This window comes from Pelecanus crispus, chromosome 9, assembly GCF_030463565.1.
Source record: "Pelecanus crispus isolate bPelCri1 chromosome 9, bPelCri1.pri, whole genome shotgun sequence".
NCBI classification, from domain to species: domain Eukaryota; kingdom Metazoa; phylum Chordata; class Aves; order Pelecaniformes; family Pelecanidae; genus Pelecanus; species Pelecanus crispus.
This window is the reverse complement of record NC_134651.1, coordinates 33,210,444-33,231,182: the sequence shown is the minus strand read 5'-3', so window position 1 is coordinate 33,231,182 and position 20,739 is coordinate 33,210,444. Positions and strand designations below refer to the sequence as shown.

The 20,739-nt window shown below is 50.6% G+C and overlaps 1 protein-coding gene across 1 annotated transcript; it reads right to left on the bottom strand.

Annotated features, from left to right (window-relative positions):
- Nucleotides 1–4,703: 4,703 nt before the first annotated feature.
- On the bottom strand, nucleotides 4,704–16,840 carry ANAPC2 (anaphase promoting complex subunit 2). Its single transcript, XM_075716493.1, is given in 14 exon segments — nucleotides 4,704–5,034; nucleotides 5,800–6,035; nucleotides 6,331–6,460; nucleotides 8,173–8,376; nucleotides 8,952–9,027; nucleotides 10,372–10,513; nucleotides 10,663–10,844; nucleotides 10,928–11,045; nucleotides 11,562–11,681; nucleotides 11,829–12,003; nucleotides 14,261–14,393; nucleotides 14,913–15,535; nucleotides 16,368–16,499; nucleotides 16,502–16,840. Coding segments are annotated over 14 exon segments (2,823 nt in total). The 3' UTR covers nucleotides 4,704–4,821.
- Nucleotides 16,841–20,739: the final 3,899 nt, after the last annotated feature.

The window sequence follows — 20,739 nt, the reverse complement described above, 5'->3', positions numbered from 1 at the left end:
ATGCAAAGCCTGGAGCAGGCAGGGAGCAGGCAGGGAGCAGGCAGGCAGCCCTGAAACAGAAAGTAGGAGACTGCAAGTGAGAACAGGAAATGGCGCCGGGGTGGGGATACGGAAACCCCTGAGCAGCCCCGCTGGCCCTGACCTCGGAGCTGGCCCCTCCCGCATCTCCAAAAAGGGAAGAATAAAAGTATATAAGAAAATAATCCGATCCGTGGTGGGCAGCAGCTTCCTTGGCGTGGGGCTGCCCAAGCAGACAGGGGGGCAGCAGCCCCTGGCAGGCACTGTGTGCAGGATCTGGCCCCGCTGGGTCTTTGCAGACCCAGAAGTCCTTTTTCCGAGCATCGAGCTGCCCTTTTTGCAGCGCTACCAACTGCCCCCCGCTCCGCAGCCACGTTAGCAATAGCTTAGGTTGTTGGGTGGAGTTTTTTTCCTTTTAGATCACCTACCTTGTGCTGATCTGCCCTGAATTTCTGCTGCTGCTCCAGCCCCTCGCTTCCACAGGGTCCCTCGACATCGTCAGCCCTCCTGTAGCCTAAACCCAGTGCATCAGCCACAAGCATGAAGAGCAGCAAGCTCAGTGTAAAACCAGCAGCAGATCAGTGGCTCCCCAGGCAGAATATGACCCTGGGGCCATCGAGCCGGACCCTGTGCTCTTCCCAATCTCACTCTTAGCAAAAATTTCCAACCTTTGTAAGCAGCCCTGCTTTAACACGTCCTCAATAACCCAAACAGTTTATCCGTCGGCTGAGGAATGTCCCTTATAGGGACGCCGCATCCTGCTTGGGTTATCGTGGCCTTTCTAAACAGTTTATGAATAGACCAAGGTAAATGAAGGCGATCATTCTTTTTGAAGGAAAGCAAGGATTTTCATGTAATGTCTTTTTTTAAAGCCATGCAAGGAGCGCTGATCCAGATGACCGCTCTTAAAACCCAATTTAAATCCGCTGCTTCTTTCTCCTCCAGCTGAGCTCCATCCCCACCTCACTAAAACAGTTTAAAAAAAGGAAAAAACAAAGACAAATGGGCTTGGCAGCTTCACTGTCTCATGTGCTGGCCTTGGCGGCGTCACGGGGCCGCCAGGAAGGTCGCGGTCATGCTGCGAGGCACCGGCTGGGCTCAGCACCAGGGCAGCAAGGGGGGTGGGTGCCAGGGCCAGCGATGGGAGAGGGCAGGGACCAGCAGCATGTGTTGCTGCGCCCGGGAGGCTTTGGGGGGTCACGCTGCTTTTTGCATTGGAAAAAAGTGGAAAATTGGGGCAAAAAAAAGGAAAATCTGGGAAATAATTTGGAAAAGATGGAGCGCAGTGAGTGCCCACAGCCACTCCTCCTGCAGCAGGTGGGACAGTCACCTACACAGCATCCTTCCGTCAGCGTCCCCCCGATACCATAAATACTGACTAATTTCACAAGGGCTAATCAGAGAAAATCATCGTAACACTTTCCTGCATAAACAAGTGTTCACAGAAAGGGTTTACAGTGTGCAACGAGGGCATCCATAGAACACCCCAGAGGAACTGAAGCCATTTCCAAGCATCTAAGGTGTAAAGAAATGGGATTTTACATGCATTTTCAAGCTATATATATTTTTTTTTTTCTTTCCTTCCTCTAAAAGTGGAAGCGATTTGCAAAGGCAAGGGACTTAGGACGGGGCTTTGCCTCAGCCAGCAGATGCAGCTCTGGCCTGAAGCAACGTGGCTGCGTGGCAAACAGTGCAGAGATCCCAAAGCACTTTTTTTCCCCCCAGCTTCCTCCGTTCAGGCTGCAAAATTGTGTTTCCAGCTTGTTTCAATTAATTTTAAGACTTTTACATTCCATAAAAGCTGAAGCATTCATTAAACCAGAGTTTTTCCTATTGTCACACTTTGAAACAACCACGCTACAACTCAGCCAGTGGCTCCAGCTTAGCGGTGCCAGGACCTCCCATGGGGAGAAAAGCAGCTCCAGGTCCCCTCGGCAGTGGCAGCACTCGCGTCCTGGCTCAGGACAGACACACTCATCACACCCCACAGGCCCATCCATGGAGGGAGAGTTGGGGCAACTGGGAAAGATCGGGCAGGAAAGATGCTTGTCCCGTGCCCTTCCCTACCCCAACTTCCACAGCACTGCCATGGCTGCAGGCACGGCAGGGAGGGCTGGATGCACCCTGGTCACATTGCAGGGAGGCTGGGAACGCTGCTGGGGATGGGGTACAGCTGGGGCATGCTCGCCACCCCGCAGCACCCTACCTCAGGGGTTGAGGAAGTGCCACAGGAGGAATATATCCACCTGGAGTCACTCGCAGCCATGTTCCTTGCCCCGGGAGCTGGCCCTGGCTCCTTCGGTGGCCAGGCACAGCCCCAACTGCCAGCAGCCCCGCTGCAGAGCTGCAAAGCTGGCGGTTTCTTTGATCTCGAAAGATGAAAAAGAGATGTTTCCCCGCCCTGTTGCAGCACACCCAGACATTCGACAGTCAAGCCGCGAAGTGCAGGGCGGGACGTGCCATGGCACACCCTGGGCAGCTCCAGCTCCCACAGCCGGCAGACACCGACCCTGCCACCCCACAGCTGCCTAACTTTCCAAACGCTTCCATGTGCTCCAACAGTTTTCTTTCCTGAAAAAATAAACCAAAACAAAACAAGAGAAGCTGTGAAACGCAGCCCTGGGGCTCTGCACCTGCAGCACATATAGGAAAGAGGTATCCTCTAGGGATGTCCACAAAACCTGCCCACATCTTGCTCCCTCTTGTCGTACCAGAGCATGTGGGTTTTGGAGGGAGCCCAGGCACTTGTGGGCTGCTTTGGTTTATTCAGTGATGGGTGATTATCTAAGCAAGAGCTGAACAAGGGCACAAGGAGCTGAGCACCTTTAAGGGAACATGGAGAAGTCCCCAGGAGTTGTCTGCTGCAAGGGAGTTCCCTGTATCTGAAACTGGGGAGGGAAAACCCACCAGGACCTGCTGGAGGAGCACCAAGCAGGCAGCAGAGACCTCTGTCTGGGGTTAAGCCAGCTGTGGTTTGACAAGATTTTGTGTCTTGTGTCCTCTTGGGTCCCAGGTGTGGCTCCCAGGGATGTACCCAGCCACATTCTGTGCTGGGCACAGCAATGATGAGGCCAGTGCCATGAACTGGCCACCCCACCCAACCTCAGATGACAACAGATGCAGAAGGGTGTCCTACCAGGGTCTGGTGGGGCTCCTCATGCATTCGGGCATGGATTTCCCTCCCTGCTTGCTGTGATTTGGGATCAGGTGCTGTTCATCTTTCTTGGCTTTACCTGGAGTAATATCCTACACGTTCACAGACTAGGGTTTATTTAGTTATTAACAGAGCTGCTACAGCACAGGGAACATTTTAACCTTCACAGTAGGACACACCAACCAGCTCCTAGTGGCACAAGACCATGAGCCTGGAGTAAAGTGCCACAGGGAAACAAGAACACGTGCTCTCACCCACAGAGGAAAAGCCATGAACACGCACAAGTGGGAGAGAAGGGCTGTACCCCACTGCCTGCAGTTGCACGAAGAATGCCCACAGTGTGGGACTTCTGGGCCTTTAGGTGCTGAAAAACAAGGTTAAATGTTAAATACAGGTTGTTTTCTATGTTCCACAAGTCTCTCACACACCTGGATGCACAGCAGTGTAGCCAGGGTTACAGGCTGCTCTGGTGTTTTAACTGTGGCCCTTTGGTATCTGAATTCCAGCTGCTGCAGTGCCCACAGTCTGGGGTAGAAGATTCAGCAGAGTGGGGGAAAGACTCCTTGGGCTCTGGAAACTCATTCTTTACTAAAAATTTGCTTTCTGTGAAGCAAAAGCCAGATTTCCCCAGCATATTCCTCCTGATGAGCAAAACTCATCTGGAAAGCAGGACTGACGAACCCTGAATGCTATTAAGTGGAGACTGAACACAATCCCAAACCCCTTTGCCTGACCTTGTAGCCAGGTTGGGGGCATGATTCTTAACCAGTGGAGCTCAGGGATTATCCCATCCAACTGCCTCGTTGATCTCAGTGGTGCCAATAACTCTGAGGCACACCAAGCCAATGCACCCTCGCCGGCACAATCCGTGGTGTTGGAAGGGAGATGTGTATTTGTGCCATAATAAAGCAATCCTACTAGTGCCCAGGTAATCCATTTACTTATCCACCAGGACTAAATAGCTTGCCCTGAAGAACTGCTGCATCTCATCCATCTAAAGCATTCTTCATCCGACAACAGAATTATTCCACACAATTTAAGAGTCCTAAACAAGGGTGAGTGGACCCTGGAGTCTTCCTCCCACCTAAGCCAAAGGAGACAGCATGAACACTTGCTTTTGTGTAGGGTCTCACTGATCACAGCCAGCTGCAAGACACTGCTGTAGCCACACAAAGAGACCCAGACAGCAACTGGAGCCAATAGCCCCCCTCCCAAACCCTCCCAGGGCTACAGATGGAGACCCAATGAAAGGGAGACGGTGCCTGGCAGACTGGGGAGTTTCCTGCCTGCCCTTTCAGCATGGGAAGGCTGATGCCAAGAGCGCTCTGCCGAGAGGAAAGAAAAGTTGGTACCATCTGAAAAAGGAGACTGCTGTTTTTTATTAACCAGTGAAGTGGGCCCAGACACTCACGTATGGGAGGAAAAGCAATGTGGGGAGCAGGCCCAGTCCCAGAAGTTGTGGGGTGCATGGCCCAGGCTGACGCTGAGCTGTGTCCATGTGGAAAAGGACACCCTTTTGGAGAAGAGGGCATAGCAAACCCCCAGAGCAGGGAAAATAACCAGCAGGATGCAGAGAGCTGGGTGGCACTCAGGAGCTGAGCACAGGCATGGAGAAGTGACACAGAGGGGAAAGCAGGGACGCTCGCAGTCTAGTTGCAGTTCTTAGGCAGGCGATAGACACCTCCAGAGTAGATGAGTTGCTGGTCCCGGACCTTTTTCTGGAGAAAACCCTGCAGCTCTTGTATATCAATTTCTGTCACCACTGGGCCTGTCATCACAAACATCTTCAGCATGCTGTGAATCCTCTCCAAGGACAGGCTCTCAAGGTTGGTCAGCATAGCCTGGATGTATGTCCAGAACAGCTGCAGAGGGGGACACACAAGCAATAGTAAACCACACTGACATTTATACCGTGAAGAAAAGGGGTGCTTTAGCATCTCATATCCCAAAAGCAGAGCAGGGCTGTGGCTGGCAGTAAGTTCTGCTCTCAGCCATGAGCATGTGGTCTTTAAACAGGAAATATCCAAGAACAGCATTAGGTGCTGGGACACACAGCTAGAAAGCAGGATTTGACATGCAGTACATGCATGACCCTCAGTGGATAAACACCAGTATGACAACTGGGTGTTGCACAGTGGCACAACACACACACAACATGACACACGGGTAGGAAAAGCACTGGAAGTGTCCAGGAACCACAACACAGAGAAGGCAAAGGTCCAGCTGTTAGTGTTGGGTAAGCCTTTTTGGCAGTCTAAGAGCCAAAAAGTGCTGCTTGGGTGAATTCAAATAAATTATGACTATTTTCAAATATGAAATCATGTCTCAGACTTTTTTTTAAGCTGAAAAAAACCACATTTATATATGTCCAAACGGTTGCCTGGCTCAGCAGCCATGCACTCTTCTGGAGGGAAGGCTGGGATCCAGCACCTGCACCACTGAGCATTAATCAAGAGACATCCACTTCAAAAAACCCTCATGCTGGACTTCGCCACTTGCAGTGGAAAATGCAAATCCAAAGTGCAAATTGAATCCATCATCTTAATCAGATTCCCCAACGCCAAAAGCATGGGATATTTGCATTGTCCTGCCGGCTTCGTGAGCAGCTGAGACACACGGATGGGTACCTGAAGCTCTTCCTCTTTCTGGTCAGCCTGCGACGCCATGGCAGAGTCCCCCTCCTCATCACTGTCTATCAGAACAACCTTCTCCACCTGGTCTTTCTGCTCCTCCTCAATCACGGTGAAGGTGCCTTGGGGCTCTTCACGCAGGACACCCTGCTGCAGCCACAACGTCATCTTACGCTTCAGTGATGTCACGGGCACCTTGAGCACTTCACTCAGCTCTGTCAGTGTCCACGTACCTGCAGAGACCACAGATATCAGAAAAAAGCACAGGACACATGCCCACCTCCACTGACAGGAGCAAGCAGCTGTGTGCAGCGACTGCCTGAAAGCAGACTGGGTGCTGAGCTGTGGCCCTGCTGGGTGTTGGAGACCTGGCTCAGCCCTGTGGTAGATCCAAGCACATGAACCAGGTCTTGGTCCTGCTGCCAGAGCTTTCAGAGCCTACAGCCACCCAAGCGATGTGGCCTTTCCACCCAGCCATGGGAAGCTCACAGACACAGGTGGTAACACTGAGTCTGCCACGGCACTCACTCTTGGTCTGGAAGTGCAGGATGATGGCAGCATGCACAGGAGAGACCGACAGGGAGAGGGTGCGATCTGCCAGCTCCACGTCCAAGCTCACCAGGCCCAGGTGGTACTTCCAATTCAGGGTCCTCATGGCCTGGAAAAGGGAGAAGCAGCCACTCACAGCAGATCTTCTAATAGGAACCACTAAGTGCTGCGTTATCGCAAACACCCCTCTATCACCAGGGCCAGCTGCACTCCATACACCTCTGCCAGATACGAAAGCTGCTCCCCTCCTCATGAGTCGTCCAGCACTGCCACCACCCAACTGTTCCCTACTGCCTCATGGGAAACATCCTCCTCAGCACAAGGTGTTGTCCAGCCCTTGCCCAAGACCAATGCCCCTCTCCTGACTGAAAGCCAGTCACTCAGATCTCTGGTAGGGTAAGCACAGGTTGAGGAAACACTGGAAGACCAACTGGGCCACTCAGGACAAACAGCCACTAGAAAATAAACACTCATCTGGGGCAGGAATTCCTCGGGAGAGAAGCAATCTCTTCTGACACTGATATGAAAAGAGGACTGCTTGTTTTGAAAGTTGAGGATGCTCGAGGAGGCCGCTTCCTCCTTGCATGCCCTCCTGCATCTTTTCCTAACTAGTTTTCTGCAGGCACAGAAATCAGCTGGCATCCACATCTGGCATGTAGCTACAGCAGGAGAAGAGACAGGATCTAGAGCTATGAGCTTCCCAGCATCCTGGCATGTATCACCTGGTGTATAATAACAAGTTCAAGAAAGGATATAGAAAACCAAGCCTGAAGTGGAGTCAGAGCACAAGTGAACAGGCAAAGAGGAACATCTGCATGAGATACCAAATTGTGTTCAGGTTGGCTGCAGAGAACCATCTGCATGTGCACACAGACACTACACTGGCATGACACCTAGATCTGAATCATCCATCCTCCAGATGTGTGCTCTGCCCTCCACCAGATAAGAAGCTGGAAGATGAGAAAGCCAAGACCACAGCTCTGGAAGTGACCTAGATCTCTCCTTGACTTCCAGAAAGATGCTCCTGCTTCCAACCCATTCTGTATGTGCAGAGCAAGATGCACCTCAGCCTTCTCTATCTGACTGACTGCCATGATCAAGTGCCTGGAGAACAGAAGAATACTGCATGGTTGCTTATATTTGCTCTGTATGCCTCTCTTCCACCTTTCCATGCTATTTATAAAGGCACGGATTCAGTCTTTGTCTGAGCCATAGTCAAACTGACCAAAAATGCTTGCACCTAAGCTGTCTAACATGGAGTTCAGGGACCCTCCAGAAATGAATGAAACAACCCAGGAGATACCACGGGCAGAAGAAGCAGCAACATTTACCTAACTCCAGACTAACAGTGAATTGTAAAATGAGACCATGTTAAAAGAGCTTCTTTTCAAGAGGACAAACAGGGGAGGAGAGTGCCAGAGTACTGAAGAAGAGACAGGGACAGGATGTCACTCTTGCTACTATAGAGCTTAGGCCAACAAGCTTAGCCCAGACTTAAGATGCCTAAGAACTTCCACCTCAGTATCCATTTAACTAGCAAACACTGGCATATTTTAGGAAACTCTTCCCTAACTGCAATCACTACAATGACCCAGGCATCCCATAAAGAGGTGAACCCTTCTTTTGGCAATAGCTAAGCTAGTGCAGCTTCTAACCCCAATTTAAAGCTAAAGGACTTTGGGATTCCACCATAACAGCATGGGCATAGCGTACTAGCAGCTAAAATTTAAGGGAAGTTAAAGGGGACTTTGCAAAAACCATGCTATATAACGAAGTCTGAACAGCATATGCCTTTTTTAAGGAGGGTTAAGGTTGCCTCACCTTTAATTTCTCATACTTCTTGGAATAGGCTTCCATGGCTTCCTTGACCTGCTCTGGAAGCTCTAGCTTCTCCTCTTTCAGCGGTGGCCAGAACTCACTCGACAGGATAACGGCAACAAGGCTGAACGGTGGCCTCTCCTCCTCTGGGAGTTTCTCTTCCTCATCACGAATGTTAGCATTAATGCGCCGTGAGTCAGCCATATCCTGGAAAAGGCAGAGGAAGCTAAGGCTGCTCCTTCTCTTCCAAGTCAGTGCTAACCCTTAGCAGAGGAGAAGCTTAAACAAGGTGACTAGTATTTTCTCCAAATGGTGATGGGGACATTGGAAAGGATATGATCATGTGTGTCTACTAGAAAGTCTGCTACATACTCCAAAACATTTGTAGGGAAGTTGAGGCAGGGCTTACAACTCAGCACTAGCCTACACTGGAGTTCCTCCAGACCTGTGTTCTTCCCACAGTGCTCCAAGTGAATTGAACTCCAGAGTCCCAACCCTAGAGGAGCTGGAAGAGCCCAGCTCTTCAATGCCAGAATAGCGTACTGCAGGAAGGGCAGGAGAGACAACAGCACCAGAGCAACCACCCCCTAGAGTTAACAACCCAACCCACAGTGCTTAAAAACAGACATGATTTTGAATGCACTTCTGCCTGTCACAAATCAGCCCCCACAATGGGATTTTGTGAACCCTGCTTTCCTAAAAGACACTTGTGGGTCACTCCTCAAGTCCCCAGAGCTCAAACACCCAGGACTTGAATTTAAAACAAACAAACAAAAAGTTACTTTTAACATGACTTCACAATAGTGCATCTGAGCTTCACCAAACCGCAGCTTCAGCAGCTCCACATTGCGGATTTCCCTGATAAGAGAGACAATAGATCACACACAGGTCCCTCAGACAGACGAGCCTGGCTTGGCCTCCATCCCTTGCAACACAGCCAAAAAAGGTAGTCCCTGGCACAAGGCTGCTCCTCCTAGGAAGCCTTGCAAGGCACATTATCTGAACAGGATGCCTCCTAGCATCTAAGTGAGGAACAGTCACTTCCTCTGTAGGCCAGCAGCTTTTTGAAGACCTCTCAATCCGTTTCATTTGGACAAGCATGGCACCTGGCCATCCCCCTTGACCACACAGTGCAACCTCAGTGTTTGGCAAGCCACTTGCCTGAGACTGCCCAACCCAGCCATGGCTTGCACTAGCTGCATTTCACAGAAAGGAAAACCACTGCAACTATTGAAACAAGAGACATAGTTGGGTTGCAACTGAGGTTTCCTGATGCTTCATCCCTTTTTCTTACTTTGACACTTTCTGCTGATCCTAAGCAGCCTGTGCAGGTTGTGAGGGCCACCAGAACATGTGGGATGGAGCTAAGAGGGTGTCTGTGCCTCCAGTTTCCTACATGCTGCCCTATTAGTGCAAGCCAAGGGCAGGACTGAGCAGGAAGCAGCCTGAGAAGAGGTGAGCGCATGAAATTCTAGATGCAAACCCAAAGCTGCAGAGGAAATGGCCAAAGACATTCCTGGCTCAAGAAACAGCCATTCATAGGACTAATGTCCTGGTTTCAGCTGGGATAGAGTTAATTTTCTTCCTAGTAGCTGGCATAGTGCTGTGTTTTGGATTTAGGATGAGAATAATGCTGATAACATGCTGATGTTTTAGTTGTTGCTAAGTACTGCTTATGCTAGTCAAAGACTTTTCAGCTTCCCATGCTCTGCCAAGTGCACAAGAAACTGGGAGGGGGCACAGCCAGGATAGTTGATCCAAACTGGCCAAAGGGCTATTCCATACCATATGATGTCATGCTCAGTATATAAACCGGGGCGGGGGGGAGTGTTGGCTGGGGGGCAGCGATCGCTGCTCGGGAACTGTCTGGGTATCGGTTGGTGGGTGGTGAGCAATTGCATTGTGCATCACTTGCTTTGTATATTGTTATTATTATTATCATTATTGTATTGTTATTATTACTACTACTATTTTACTTCATTTTATTTCAATTATTAAACTGTTCTTATCTCAGCCCAGGAGTTTTTCTCACTCTTACTCTTCCGATTCTCTTCCCCATCCCACCGGGGCAGGGGGAGTGAGTGAGCAGCTGTGTGGTGCTTAGCTGCTGGCTGGGGTTAAACCACGACAACTGATTCTGAAGCACACCTTTATCAGGTGATTTTACCATGGAAAGACCTGGGGTTGGCACTTGGACCTCACCTCTCAGCGCTGTAGTTGAACTGATGTAGCAGCCGGTCAGCCAGAAGTGTGCGGTATTCATTGATAAACAGGTCCTTGCTGCCATAGATGCTCACCAGCAGGCTGATGATGTCCGAGGACCGACGCTTGGAACTTGATTTTCCTAGTGCAATCCAGCAAACAACAGTGTGAGATTAACAGAGATCTGCCCCCGTCCAGCTCAGCTCTAGAGACTAGCAAATAAGCTGCTCAAGACTACAGCCCAGCAGGGAAAACAGCAGGCTACCAGGACTTCTGATCTTGGCATCTAACCTGGATCTGCATCAACTGGGTCAGGAACCCAGTCCCCTGGTTCTGAGATGTCATCGTCACTCTCCTGGCCATTCTCCAGGGTCACCGGGTCAGCTTTGGAGAGCTCATTTGCAAGATCACCAGAGCCCTCAGCATCCCCTGTGAGACCAGCCACAATCTGCCGCACCGTGTCTTCCCGAGTCCTGCCAACAGGCAAGAGAAACAGAGCAAGTGAAGGGAAGGGGAGGGAAAGTGGATGCATAAGACTGCCCTGCAAGCCTCTCACCTCAGATACTTCCTGATGGGCTCGCAGGCAACCTCCAGGATAACCATGGAGGGGTCAAGCTCCCGCAAGGCCTTGATGGCTGAGATATACAGAGTGATGATGTCGGATGTGTTGACTCCTATAGGAGAGGGGCAGAAGGAGTCAGAGTCCTAGAGCACAGACTAATGGCTTGGATGCAAGGAGCTTGGATGCTCCAAGCCCTCTGTTCAATCCATGGAGTCAGAGGCAAAGGGCTTGCTGCCCTACTGCCCCAGCCAAAGGGAGAGATTGATCCCTATGTCTGAGAAACCAGTTCCAACCATGAACACAGGCTCAGAGACTACTAAAACTGGCTGAGCCCAGATTTTGCGTTAGGAGCTCAGACCACACACAGCAGAGAAGCCTTTACCCGTCCAGACCATAGCTAAACTTCTATCTCAGCTCCTCACCATACTGCAAATATGAGGCAAGAAGGGGCTGGGATATAATCAGCTACTGCTGCCCATGCACACTCCAACACAGAGAGCACGCGATGTGCACAGCTTGGTTGCCTCTCACTCATCAAACACAAAATCAGATTATGGCTCCCAGTAGATCCCCACTCATGCCCAGGCTCCTTACAGTGTTATGACATATGCGGAAATGAAAAACCCACCAGGATGCAGAAGTCGCATTTCCAGAGCACTTTTCAGGGAGCTGAGCAGCTGCTGCCTCTGATTAGTCCTTTCCAGGCAGAACTTGAGGTCCTCCACAGCAGGCTTCGACTCTGGGAAATCTACAAACCAAGCAGTGTTTAGAAACAGTGCCATGCTCCATGGGAAGGCAAGAGGAGACAGTGTGGCACATCAGGAGATCAAGACAGATCTATCGTCTATCCAATCCAAGTCCAAGAGTGAATGAACACTGAACGGGTCACACCTACCTCGAATAATGCTGAAGAGTTCTTCAATGCGCATGCTGGCATAGATGCGGTAGAAGAACCTTTGGACGTGGCACCGCCAGCGCTTCAAGGTGCTGCTAGCTTCTGGAGCAGAGCGTGCCAAGGGACCATCTTGCAGAAAAACCCTGCTGAGCCAGCCAATCACTTTCTCAATCCACTGCACAAGGAGAGGGAGAGTAGAGAGATGGTGAACACCACAGCTGGATGCACAACCACGTCCCACACTTACCCCATCACCAGGCAGCTACCACAGCAAGCAGAAATGGGCAGCTAGCTAAGGACAGCATTACCTCCAGCTGCTCCCCAAATTCACCCTGGCCTGGGTTATAACTGGGGAAAGCCTAGCTGAAAGAATATGAACTTTAACTAAAGATACAGGATACAGACTATGCAGATGCGTATGAGAAGGTAAGGGGTGACTGAGGACTGTGCATAGGTGCTGCGCTCCAAAAAGGATACGGTATATTCAAAAACTTGCAAACTACTCTATTCATGCAGAATTCCATTCCATTCTATACTTGCAGAACTATTCTCTTTATGAGAATATGAGCAAACTACCCATCACATCATCCTTGGCCCAAAACTTCTACGATTCCTGAAATCAGTGAAGAGCAAGCAAGCCATCCCAAGGGCACACAGATATACTCTTACAAACCAAACTCAGGCACTTGAAACCAAGACCTCAAATACCAGCCTAGTCACTGAATAATAAAATAAAAACCTGAACGAAGAGCATTGGAAGGTTAATTTTTTATATTTGAGATTTAGTTTTCTACAGAGAAATGTGTAATTGTCAAATTTCAAAGGTACTCAACTACAATATTCAGATGTTCAAAAGAAATGCTTTTTTTTAATTTCCCCTCTAGGGTGGAAAATACGTAGTACTTCCTGGGATAGTATTGAGTATTAGTAGCTACCAGATACCAGTATTTTTTGATAACCAAATTCCAACAGCCTGAAACAAAAATGCTAAGTCAAGGTCTGCTTTGCTGATGTTAATTTTTAATTATCTACTCAGCTGAGGAAATACTGAAGAAATGCACAAGTTCTGCCAATTACAAAGCAAAATGAACCTGAGAACTACAGAACACCTGGCCATCGATCTGGGCAAAACTGTGGAAAGCTGATAAAGAATTCTCTTAAAGGACAAAAGGAAAGGACTGTAACTGATGCAAAGCAACTCAATTTTAAGGAATACAATTATTATCAAACCAACTAATTTTTCCCCATGAGTTTATCTTCTCCAAGTGCTCCTCTTATAGCCTGATTATCAACTGACACTCCAGACTGCTGCTGACGTGTCTGAACAGGGAGTTTACTGTCAGCACTTGCACTTTCAGCAAGCTGTTTCTCAGACTTCTCCTATTTTACCTTCAGCTTGCAACGCTTGTGCTTTTTTTCTTAAAATTATCTCTTCCTAATTCTGACATGCTCCAATATTCTGTGGCCAAACATGCTGGCCTTTCTGAAGAGGTGGGAGAAGGGGACCTTCTGCAACATCTGGGAAGGAGAATGCAGTTGCATTTTCTCTGGTGCCCTGAAAACGTCCTTAAACAATCTCCAGGTCATTCAAAAGCATTTCACGCTAGGTCCATAAAGAAAGTGTTGCACAGCAACTAAAGGGAAGTAAATATAAAATGACTGCTGATGTTTGCAGACGACAAAAACGGCTGGCATGGCAAACAGCAAGGAAACTAGGGCAACTACCGAGAGCAGTCTGGTTTGCATGGCAACCTGACTTCACGCATTGTTCTTCAACACAGGCAAAGGCAAGGTCATGCATTGAGGAACAAAGAGTGCAGGGCAAGCCTGCAGAGCCAGGACTGTATCCTGGAAGAACCACAACCTGGAGAAGAATTTTATTTTAAGGTCATACTGGGTAAACAGCCCAACATGAACTCATTTTAAGGTAGTAGCAAAACAACTGGGTTAGTTGCAAGGAAGGATTTTAATTTTGTATGTGGCCCACCAATGAGATCAATACAGGAGTATCATCTCCCATCCTTGTTTCCTATTTTAAAGGGGTGCTGAAAAATTGGAAAGAGGACAGAAAACAGCCACACAAATTTTAATTATGGACCCACCTCCACAGAGGGAGGGTCCTCTGCAGGCTAGGTGGAACTACATGTTCTTGTAGTTTGTAAAACTGAACCACAGAAATCCCTCATTACTACGGACATCACCAGATGAAACATAACGCTCCATTATGCACAGGTCAGAGCAAACCTTCCCCTCTAGCATAAATCAAAATGGGGAGTTTCAACCACCTCTTCTGCCAGGGATGGTGGAAGTCACAGCCCTGGGCCAGGTGTTTTCAGGTGGAATTTGCTTTTAGCCTGAGCTGCCAAACCAGTAACAGGAGCAGCTGCACATCTCCAAAGGAAGGGCCCTTGCTGCCCGCATGCCTTCCTTACCTCCTGGAACTCATTCAGGAAGGAGTGCTCGTATTCCCCCCTGCATCTTTGTTCCATCCTCTCCTCTATCATCCTGTGCAAGATGGTCGTGACAGCATCGGCGCTTACTCTCTCCAGCAAGTTCAGCCGGCGGCTACAGACACAGACAGTGACCTGATTCAGAGCGTACGAAAGCAAAGGTACAAGCAAATAAAGAAAATCTAACTACCTGAAGGCAGCTTCTTCCCTGTATGCTCCACAGATGCAGGCCTAGCTCTCAGTTTAAATGCTCTGATAGCCCGCATAGATGCGCTAGATATGTAACACATGACACTACTGCTATCCCATCTTCCTTAGAAACATTATTTTCTAGCCATCGAAAGCTTTTGCATTTAGAAGAGTTTGCTGCTTTGTGGACAGAATGCCTTAGACCAAGAGGAAGATATTCTCATATCCAGGGAGAGGAACTTTAAAGATCTGCTCTAGTTCAACCACCAACTGGTGGCAACCAGCTGCAGAAACCCTGTGTCAAATTCTCTAGCCAGTACCAAGATACAGCCTGACCTCACGTGTAACTCCTCGCATTTTCAGATATCAAGAAAACCTGCTGCTTCTCCCCATCCATACCACCTGATTGTTCTGAGTGACAGCCACCACCCCATAACCTACGTACAGAATCTCATTGAGCTGCTGAAACTGCTCCATGGCTTTGGGGCACCAGCACTGCTCTCTCTTGCTGCTGCAGCCTGCACACAGCGGGCTCTCTCCTCCGCCCTCCTCCGTATCACTCTCCTGCTCGGTCTCACTCATGCTGCTCTCGCACTCGTTCGTTCCATCTTCTCCTTTCTTCCACTGCTGCATGTATATCCTGAAAGTGCGGCTGTAGAACTGCTGGATCATTTCCTGGAAGGACTTGGTAGTGGAGAAGAAAAGGATAGCTTTGAACATGGTGTAGACCTTTTCTTGCAGCATCTGAGCGCCTGTCCCCAGGAGCAAGCCTGCCTTGGTCCACCTCTCCAGAAGTTCCAGGCTGTTCAGGTAGGGGTCCAGGCGGCACTTGAGAAGGCAAAATGCGTCCAGAAGGAGCGAGGCGCATTGGGGCTCCTCAGCTGTGTTTTCATACTGGCCGATGCAGTTCCAGAACTCAGGAGCTATATTTGCCTGAAGGTCTGTCTGCAGCACCTCGATGAACCACTCCTCCACGATCGAGTGCAAGTCGTAACACCGCAGCACGTCCAGGGCTGCCCGCAGGTCAGCATCCTTCAGCGGCCCCACAGCATCGGACCTCGGTGCTGCCTTAAAAGCAGGGGGGATACCAAGTTAAGCACACATAAAGACTTCTCTAGGAGGATCTGCAGCAGAAGAGACCTCTCAAAGATTCTCAAAGAGCAGGGACCAAACGCACGCAGACTCTGCTGTCAAACAGCACGAGGTGGATGCTGCTCCTCCATGGAGACCTGGTGGGGTCTCAGCCCACCGCTAGAAGCCAAGTGCCCACCTCCCAGGCCTAACACCCAAACACCATCCATTGCTGTCCCTGTACGCGGCTGCTGCAGGACACACACGCTGGCGGGAGTGCCACAAGCCACACTCGGATCCCCGAAAAGCCAGGCTCTGGGGCAAAACCTTCCTTGGCCAACATTAGCTCCCTCGGGGAGCGAGCAGGGAGCAGAGCTGAAGCACGGATGGGGGAAGCAGTGCCTCATTTTGGCATGTACGCTTTCCTGGCCGGTGTGATGGGGAAGAGGGGGACCGCTGGACCCCTACGGCCTTTCCCTGACAGCCCCCATAGCAAATACAAGCCGCCGCACCGCCAGATCCCCCCCTTCCCCTCTTTCCAAGCCGGCAGCTCCAGCCATTTCTCCCTCCAGCAGCTCCCACCTGCCCCGCGGCAGTGCCAAAAACCAGACCCACGAGCGGAGGGGACCGGCCAGGCCAGGGGACGAGGCTGGGGCCACCTCAGCCCCCCCGGGGGCGGCGAAGCGGGGGGGTCGGGGCCTGCCCCGGGCCCACGGGGGCGGCCGGCCCCGACAGGGCCCAGAGACCCGAGGGCGGCAGCGTGAGGTGAGCGGGGAGCGGCGCGTACCCCCCCGGGCCCCCGGCCGCCCCCCCGGCCGCCCCCGCTCACCAGCCCCAGGGCGGCGGGCGGCACCAGGGCGGTGCTGAGCGTGTGCCAGGCGGCCGACAGCCCCGCGCCCGCCGGCGGCTCCATGCGGGCCGCGCCGCAGGAAGAGGCGGAGCCCGGCGGGACGTTGGGCAGGGCCGGGGCGATGAGCGGGCCGGGGGCCGCGCTGCGGGGGTACAACGCGGAGCTGCGGGAGGGTGAGCGGGGCCGGGGCCGGGGCCGGGGCCGGGGCCGGGGCCGGGGCCGGGGCTGGGGCCGGGGCCGGGGCTGACGGGTCCGGGGCTGACGGGTCCGTGCCGCGCAGGGCTGGCGGAGCTGCGCGCCCGGCGGGAGGAGCTAAGCGGGCGGATCCGGGCGGAGGAGGCGGAGCGGAGCCGGCTGCAGGGCCGGATCTGGGCGCTGACCGAGCGGCTGGCCCGTACCAGCGAGAGCCTGGCGCGGCACCTGGCCGCCCGCGGCGAGCTCGACAGGACCATCGCCGAGAGCGAGGCGGCCTACGGCAAGGTACCCCGCCCGGAGCTCCCCGCCCGGCCCCGGCGCGATGCGTCTTGCCGCTGCCCGGGGCCGGGCGGGACGGAGCTCCAGGCACACGCAGCCCCCCTCGGTGGGGAGGTGGGGGTTTGAGTTGGTGCGGTGCTGTTTGAGCTCGGGGAAGCGAAGCCCGGTGGAGCCGAAGGGCACAGGCATCCCCCCGCCTTGGGCTGCCCAAGGGACCGCAGGGGGCTGCCCAGCGAGGAGCCTCCGCGGCTCCCAAGGGCCTGGCGGGCAGCAAGTCCCACAGAGCCCGTCTCAAGCAGAGGAAAAGTGGAGGTTAAGTTAAAGCATATTGTCAAAATACATCAAAACGGTCCTTGGAATGGGCCCCTAAAGACAGACCATCTCACAAACCAAGGTGGGGAGGAAACCAGAGACAAGACACTGACCCAGAAGACCATGAATTCATGCAGGTAACAACAAACTGTGATGACAGAGCTGTTGGCTTACTAGACACTCTTTTTGCTCAACTTTTCATGTAATTTCTTCCATCTTTAATGGAATAACGTCATTTTTAGAAGTAGAAATGTCGGACAGTAAAGGGGTGGGAAGGAGGTGAACAGCACAAGGGCTGTTACTGTTATTTCAGTCAGTGGGATGGCTCAATCCCTTCGCCTGTCCTGTTTTTAAACCCTGCCAGGCAGCGACTGCTTCATCCTGTGCATAGCATAACAGCTGAATTCACTTTTGAATTACACACTGACTAGCTTTTTAGAAAAACAAAAGGATCTTTCCAGCTCACTTTCAGATAAGCAACGATCTCCCCTCTATTGGTAACAGAGCTGTTTCAGTTCAAGAGCACCCCTTCCCCTATTAGCTGCTGCCTACATTCTCCTTTTCCCATGTGGTTTTTTTAATGTGGTCACTACCCTGTGTCAGATCCTCTTCATCTCCCAGATTCAGTACTTTCCAGTGACAATTTTCAGATGAGTCCAGAGCTGTTTTCTCAGCCTACTTCAAGACCTGATGGTTTGGGGTGAAAGGGGGAACTCGGCATAAAAATTGAAGTTTAGAAATTGTGTTGTAAAGCTACATGAACAAACAGCACGTTTTAAAAGAAACCTTCCCTGAGATACCAGTCACAACCCCCCAGCCTACAAATGAATTCATGTTTATTGAATATTGAAATTAAAAGACAGTCACAGCAGGTAAAAAGCAGAGGTAGTTAAGAGAGGAAATGCAGAAATCCTGCGAACAGAAACTAGTAACAAAGTTCCTTTCCTGTGGATGTACATCTCTTGTCTGTAATTGCACTCCTTGCCTTCCCCCAGCCTGTCACAGGATGCCACCTTCTTCCACAGACAAGGTGGCAAGATCTCACCAACACATTCTGCTGTCTTCTCCTGCGGGACACTTACCTTCATCTCTTCTCTGAGCACTTAGTGATTTCCACAAGCTCATAGGAACATAAATGATCTTTGGCACTACAACCCTACTATCACCTTTTGTTACAGTTGTCCATCACATTAACACTTTAAAACGGTGAGATGGACAGGCAACAAGATCTCCTAAACCTGCTGTAGCCGTGCTTCCTAGTGCATAGCAAGTGGGACTGTTAGATTATGTACGATATAAACTAAAAATAGAAGAAAATTAATAAAAGGAAAGATTTAGTCTCACTTAAGGTCACTGTAGACTTGAATAAGTCTTTAAGCAAGAAACCTAAAGTGTGCAGTTTTAACAGTGGAAGACAGCTGATGCTGGGTCAGCTGAGCACAATTTAATACTCATCTAAAAAGCCCAGGCATTAACATCTCCCTTAATAACAAACTATAGCTCACCCCACAGCCTGCTTCATGAAGTTCTCTGCCTCATGCTCCAAGACAGATAAATTGCTTAAGGTGTTTTGTATTCAGAATATGGGCACAAACCAGAGAAATTCCTCCACAGATGTTCATGCAGTGAGATAGGACGATACGACACCAAGAATTAGATATTGTAAGGGCTGGAGAATCCATCTTGCTGAAAGGTAGATCAGCTGAATTTGAATGGAACTCAGAAGCAGTTTATGTAAAAATAAGCTAATTTTCTTTCTTTCTTTCCCAGATTCTGGAGAGTTCTCAGACATTGCTGGATGTCCTGAAGGAAGAAATTGGGAATGCTGGTAAAGCCAGTGAGCCGCAAAGCACTTCAAAAGAAAATGAAAAACAAGCACGTGGACAAAAGCGTTCCTAAATTTGCTTTTCAACCTGGAAAGTCCTGTTGGTCTGGGACAGCTGCTGTTCTGGTACAAGGATGCCACATTTAATAAAAGTCTTTATTTTGCAGAAGTAAATTTTCCTTTCAGATGCACTCTGGTATTAGTTAGAGATCTAATAAAGTTAATCCTCAAATGCTAGAGATCAGGGTAGGCATCTACAAAAATCCATACCCTTTATTTTGAGCACAGGGATACTGAAGCATATCCACAGAGCTGACTTATCAGCTAATGCTTTTGCCCTCAAAACAGCATTCACCTTGCTTTGCCAAGAACAAGCTAAGAGTTCATCTGGTACAGACAGGGATTAGAGTACAAAGCTGGGAAGTGTGAAGGCAGCACTCAGGTGCAAATTACAACTACAAGGTAGAGCAGGCAAACTGGAAGGAGTAGAGAAGTCAGCAGCACACCAGGGCACCATGTGCTCCTGTTGAGAAGCATGCTCTGCACCCCCTTGCCTCCACTGAGCCTGTCATAGCCAGAGAAGTTGTAGGCACAGGGCGAATTCACCGAGAACAGCAGGCAGAGCACCAGAGCAGCATTTCAGTTGGCTGAAGTCAGTGGAACAAGCTGCAGGATATTGTTGGCTTTAGTATTCCTCATTGATCCACAGCTGAACAAAGTCAGGCATAGTTCAGACACCTTGTCCCTAACTTTAATTGCAAGCAGCTTTTGCGCTTCACCACCTGCAGGTTTTTTTAAGTTGCAAATAGAGAGAATAGAGCTGCCTTAAAATGGCCTGAGCTTTTCCACAGTGCAAGATGCTCACTGGGACCTTTTCTGCTAGAAAAGCTGGGCATAACCTTTTCTTGCTAGTCCCTGACCTCCTTTGGCTGTGTACACAGCTACTGGCTGTGGGCACTGCTCAGTGTTTAACTCCATGTATCTGGTAACTTACTCATCCCTTAAATCTAGCAGTCACTAGCAGTCTTGCATTTTTCTTCATTCCTGCACTTCGGTCACAACAACCCCATGCAACGCTACAGGCTTGGGGAAGAGGGGCTGGAAAGCTGCCTAGCCAAAAAGGTCCTGGGGGTGCTGGTTGACAGCTGGCTGAACATGAGCCAGCAGTGTGCCCAGGTGGCCAAGGCGGCCAACAGCATCCTGGCTTGTATCAGGAATAGTGTGGCCAGCAGGAGCAGGGAGGCGATTGTTCCCCTGTACTGGGCACTGGTGAGGCCGCACCTGGAATACTGTGTCCAGTTTTGGGCCCCTCAATACAAGAAAGACATTGAGGTGCTGGAGCTTGTTCAGAAAAGGGCAAGGAAGCTGGTGAAGGGTCTGGAGCACAGGTCTTATGAGGAGCAGCTGAGGGAACTGGGGTTGTTTAGCCTGGAGAAGAGGAGGCTGAGGGGAGACCTTATTGCTCTCTACAACTCCCTGAAAGGAGGTTGTAGTGAGGTGGGTGTTGGTCTCTTCTCCCAAGTAGCTAGCAATAGGATGAGAGGAAATGGGTTCAAGCTGTGCCAGGGGAGGTTTAGGTTGGAAATGAGGAAAAATTTCTTCCCGGAAAGGGTAGTCAAGCGCTGGAACAGGCCACCCAGAGAGGCGGTGGAGTCACCATCCCTGGAAGGGTTCAAAAACTGGGTAGACGTGGCACTTGGGGACATGGTTTAGTAGGCATGGTGATGTTGGGTTGATGGT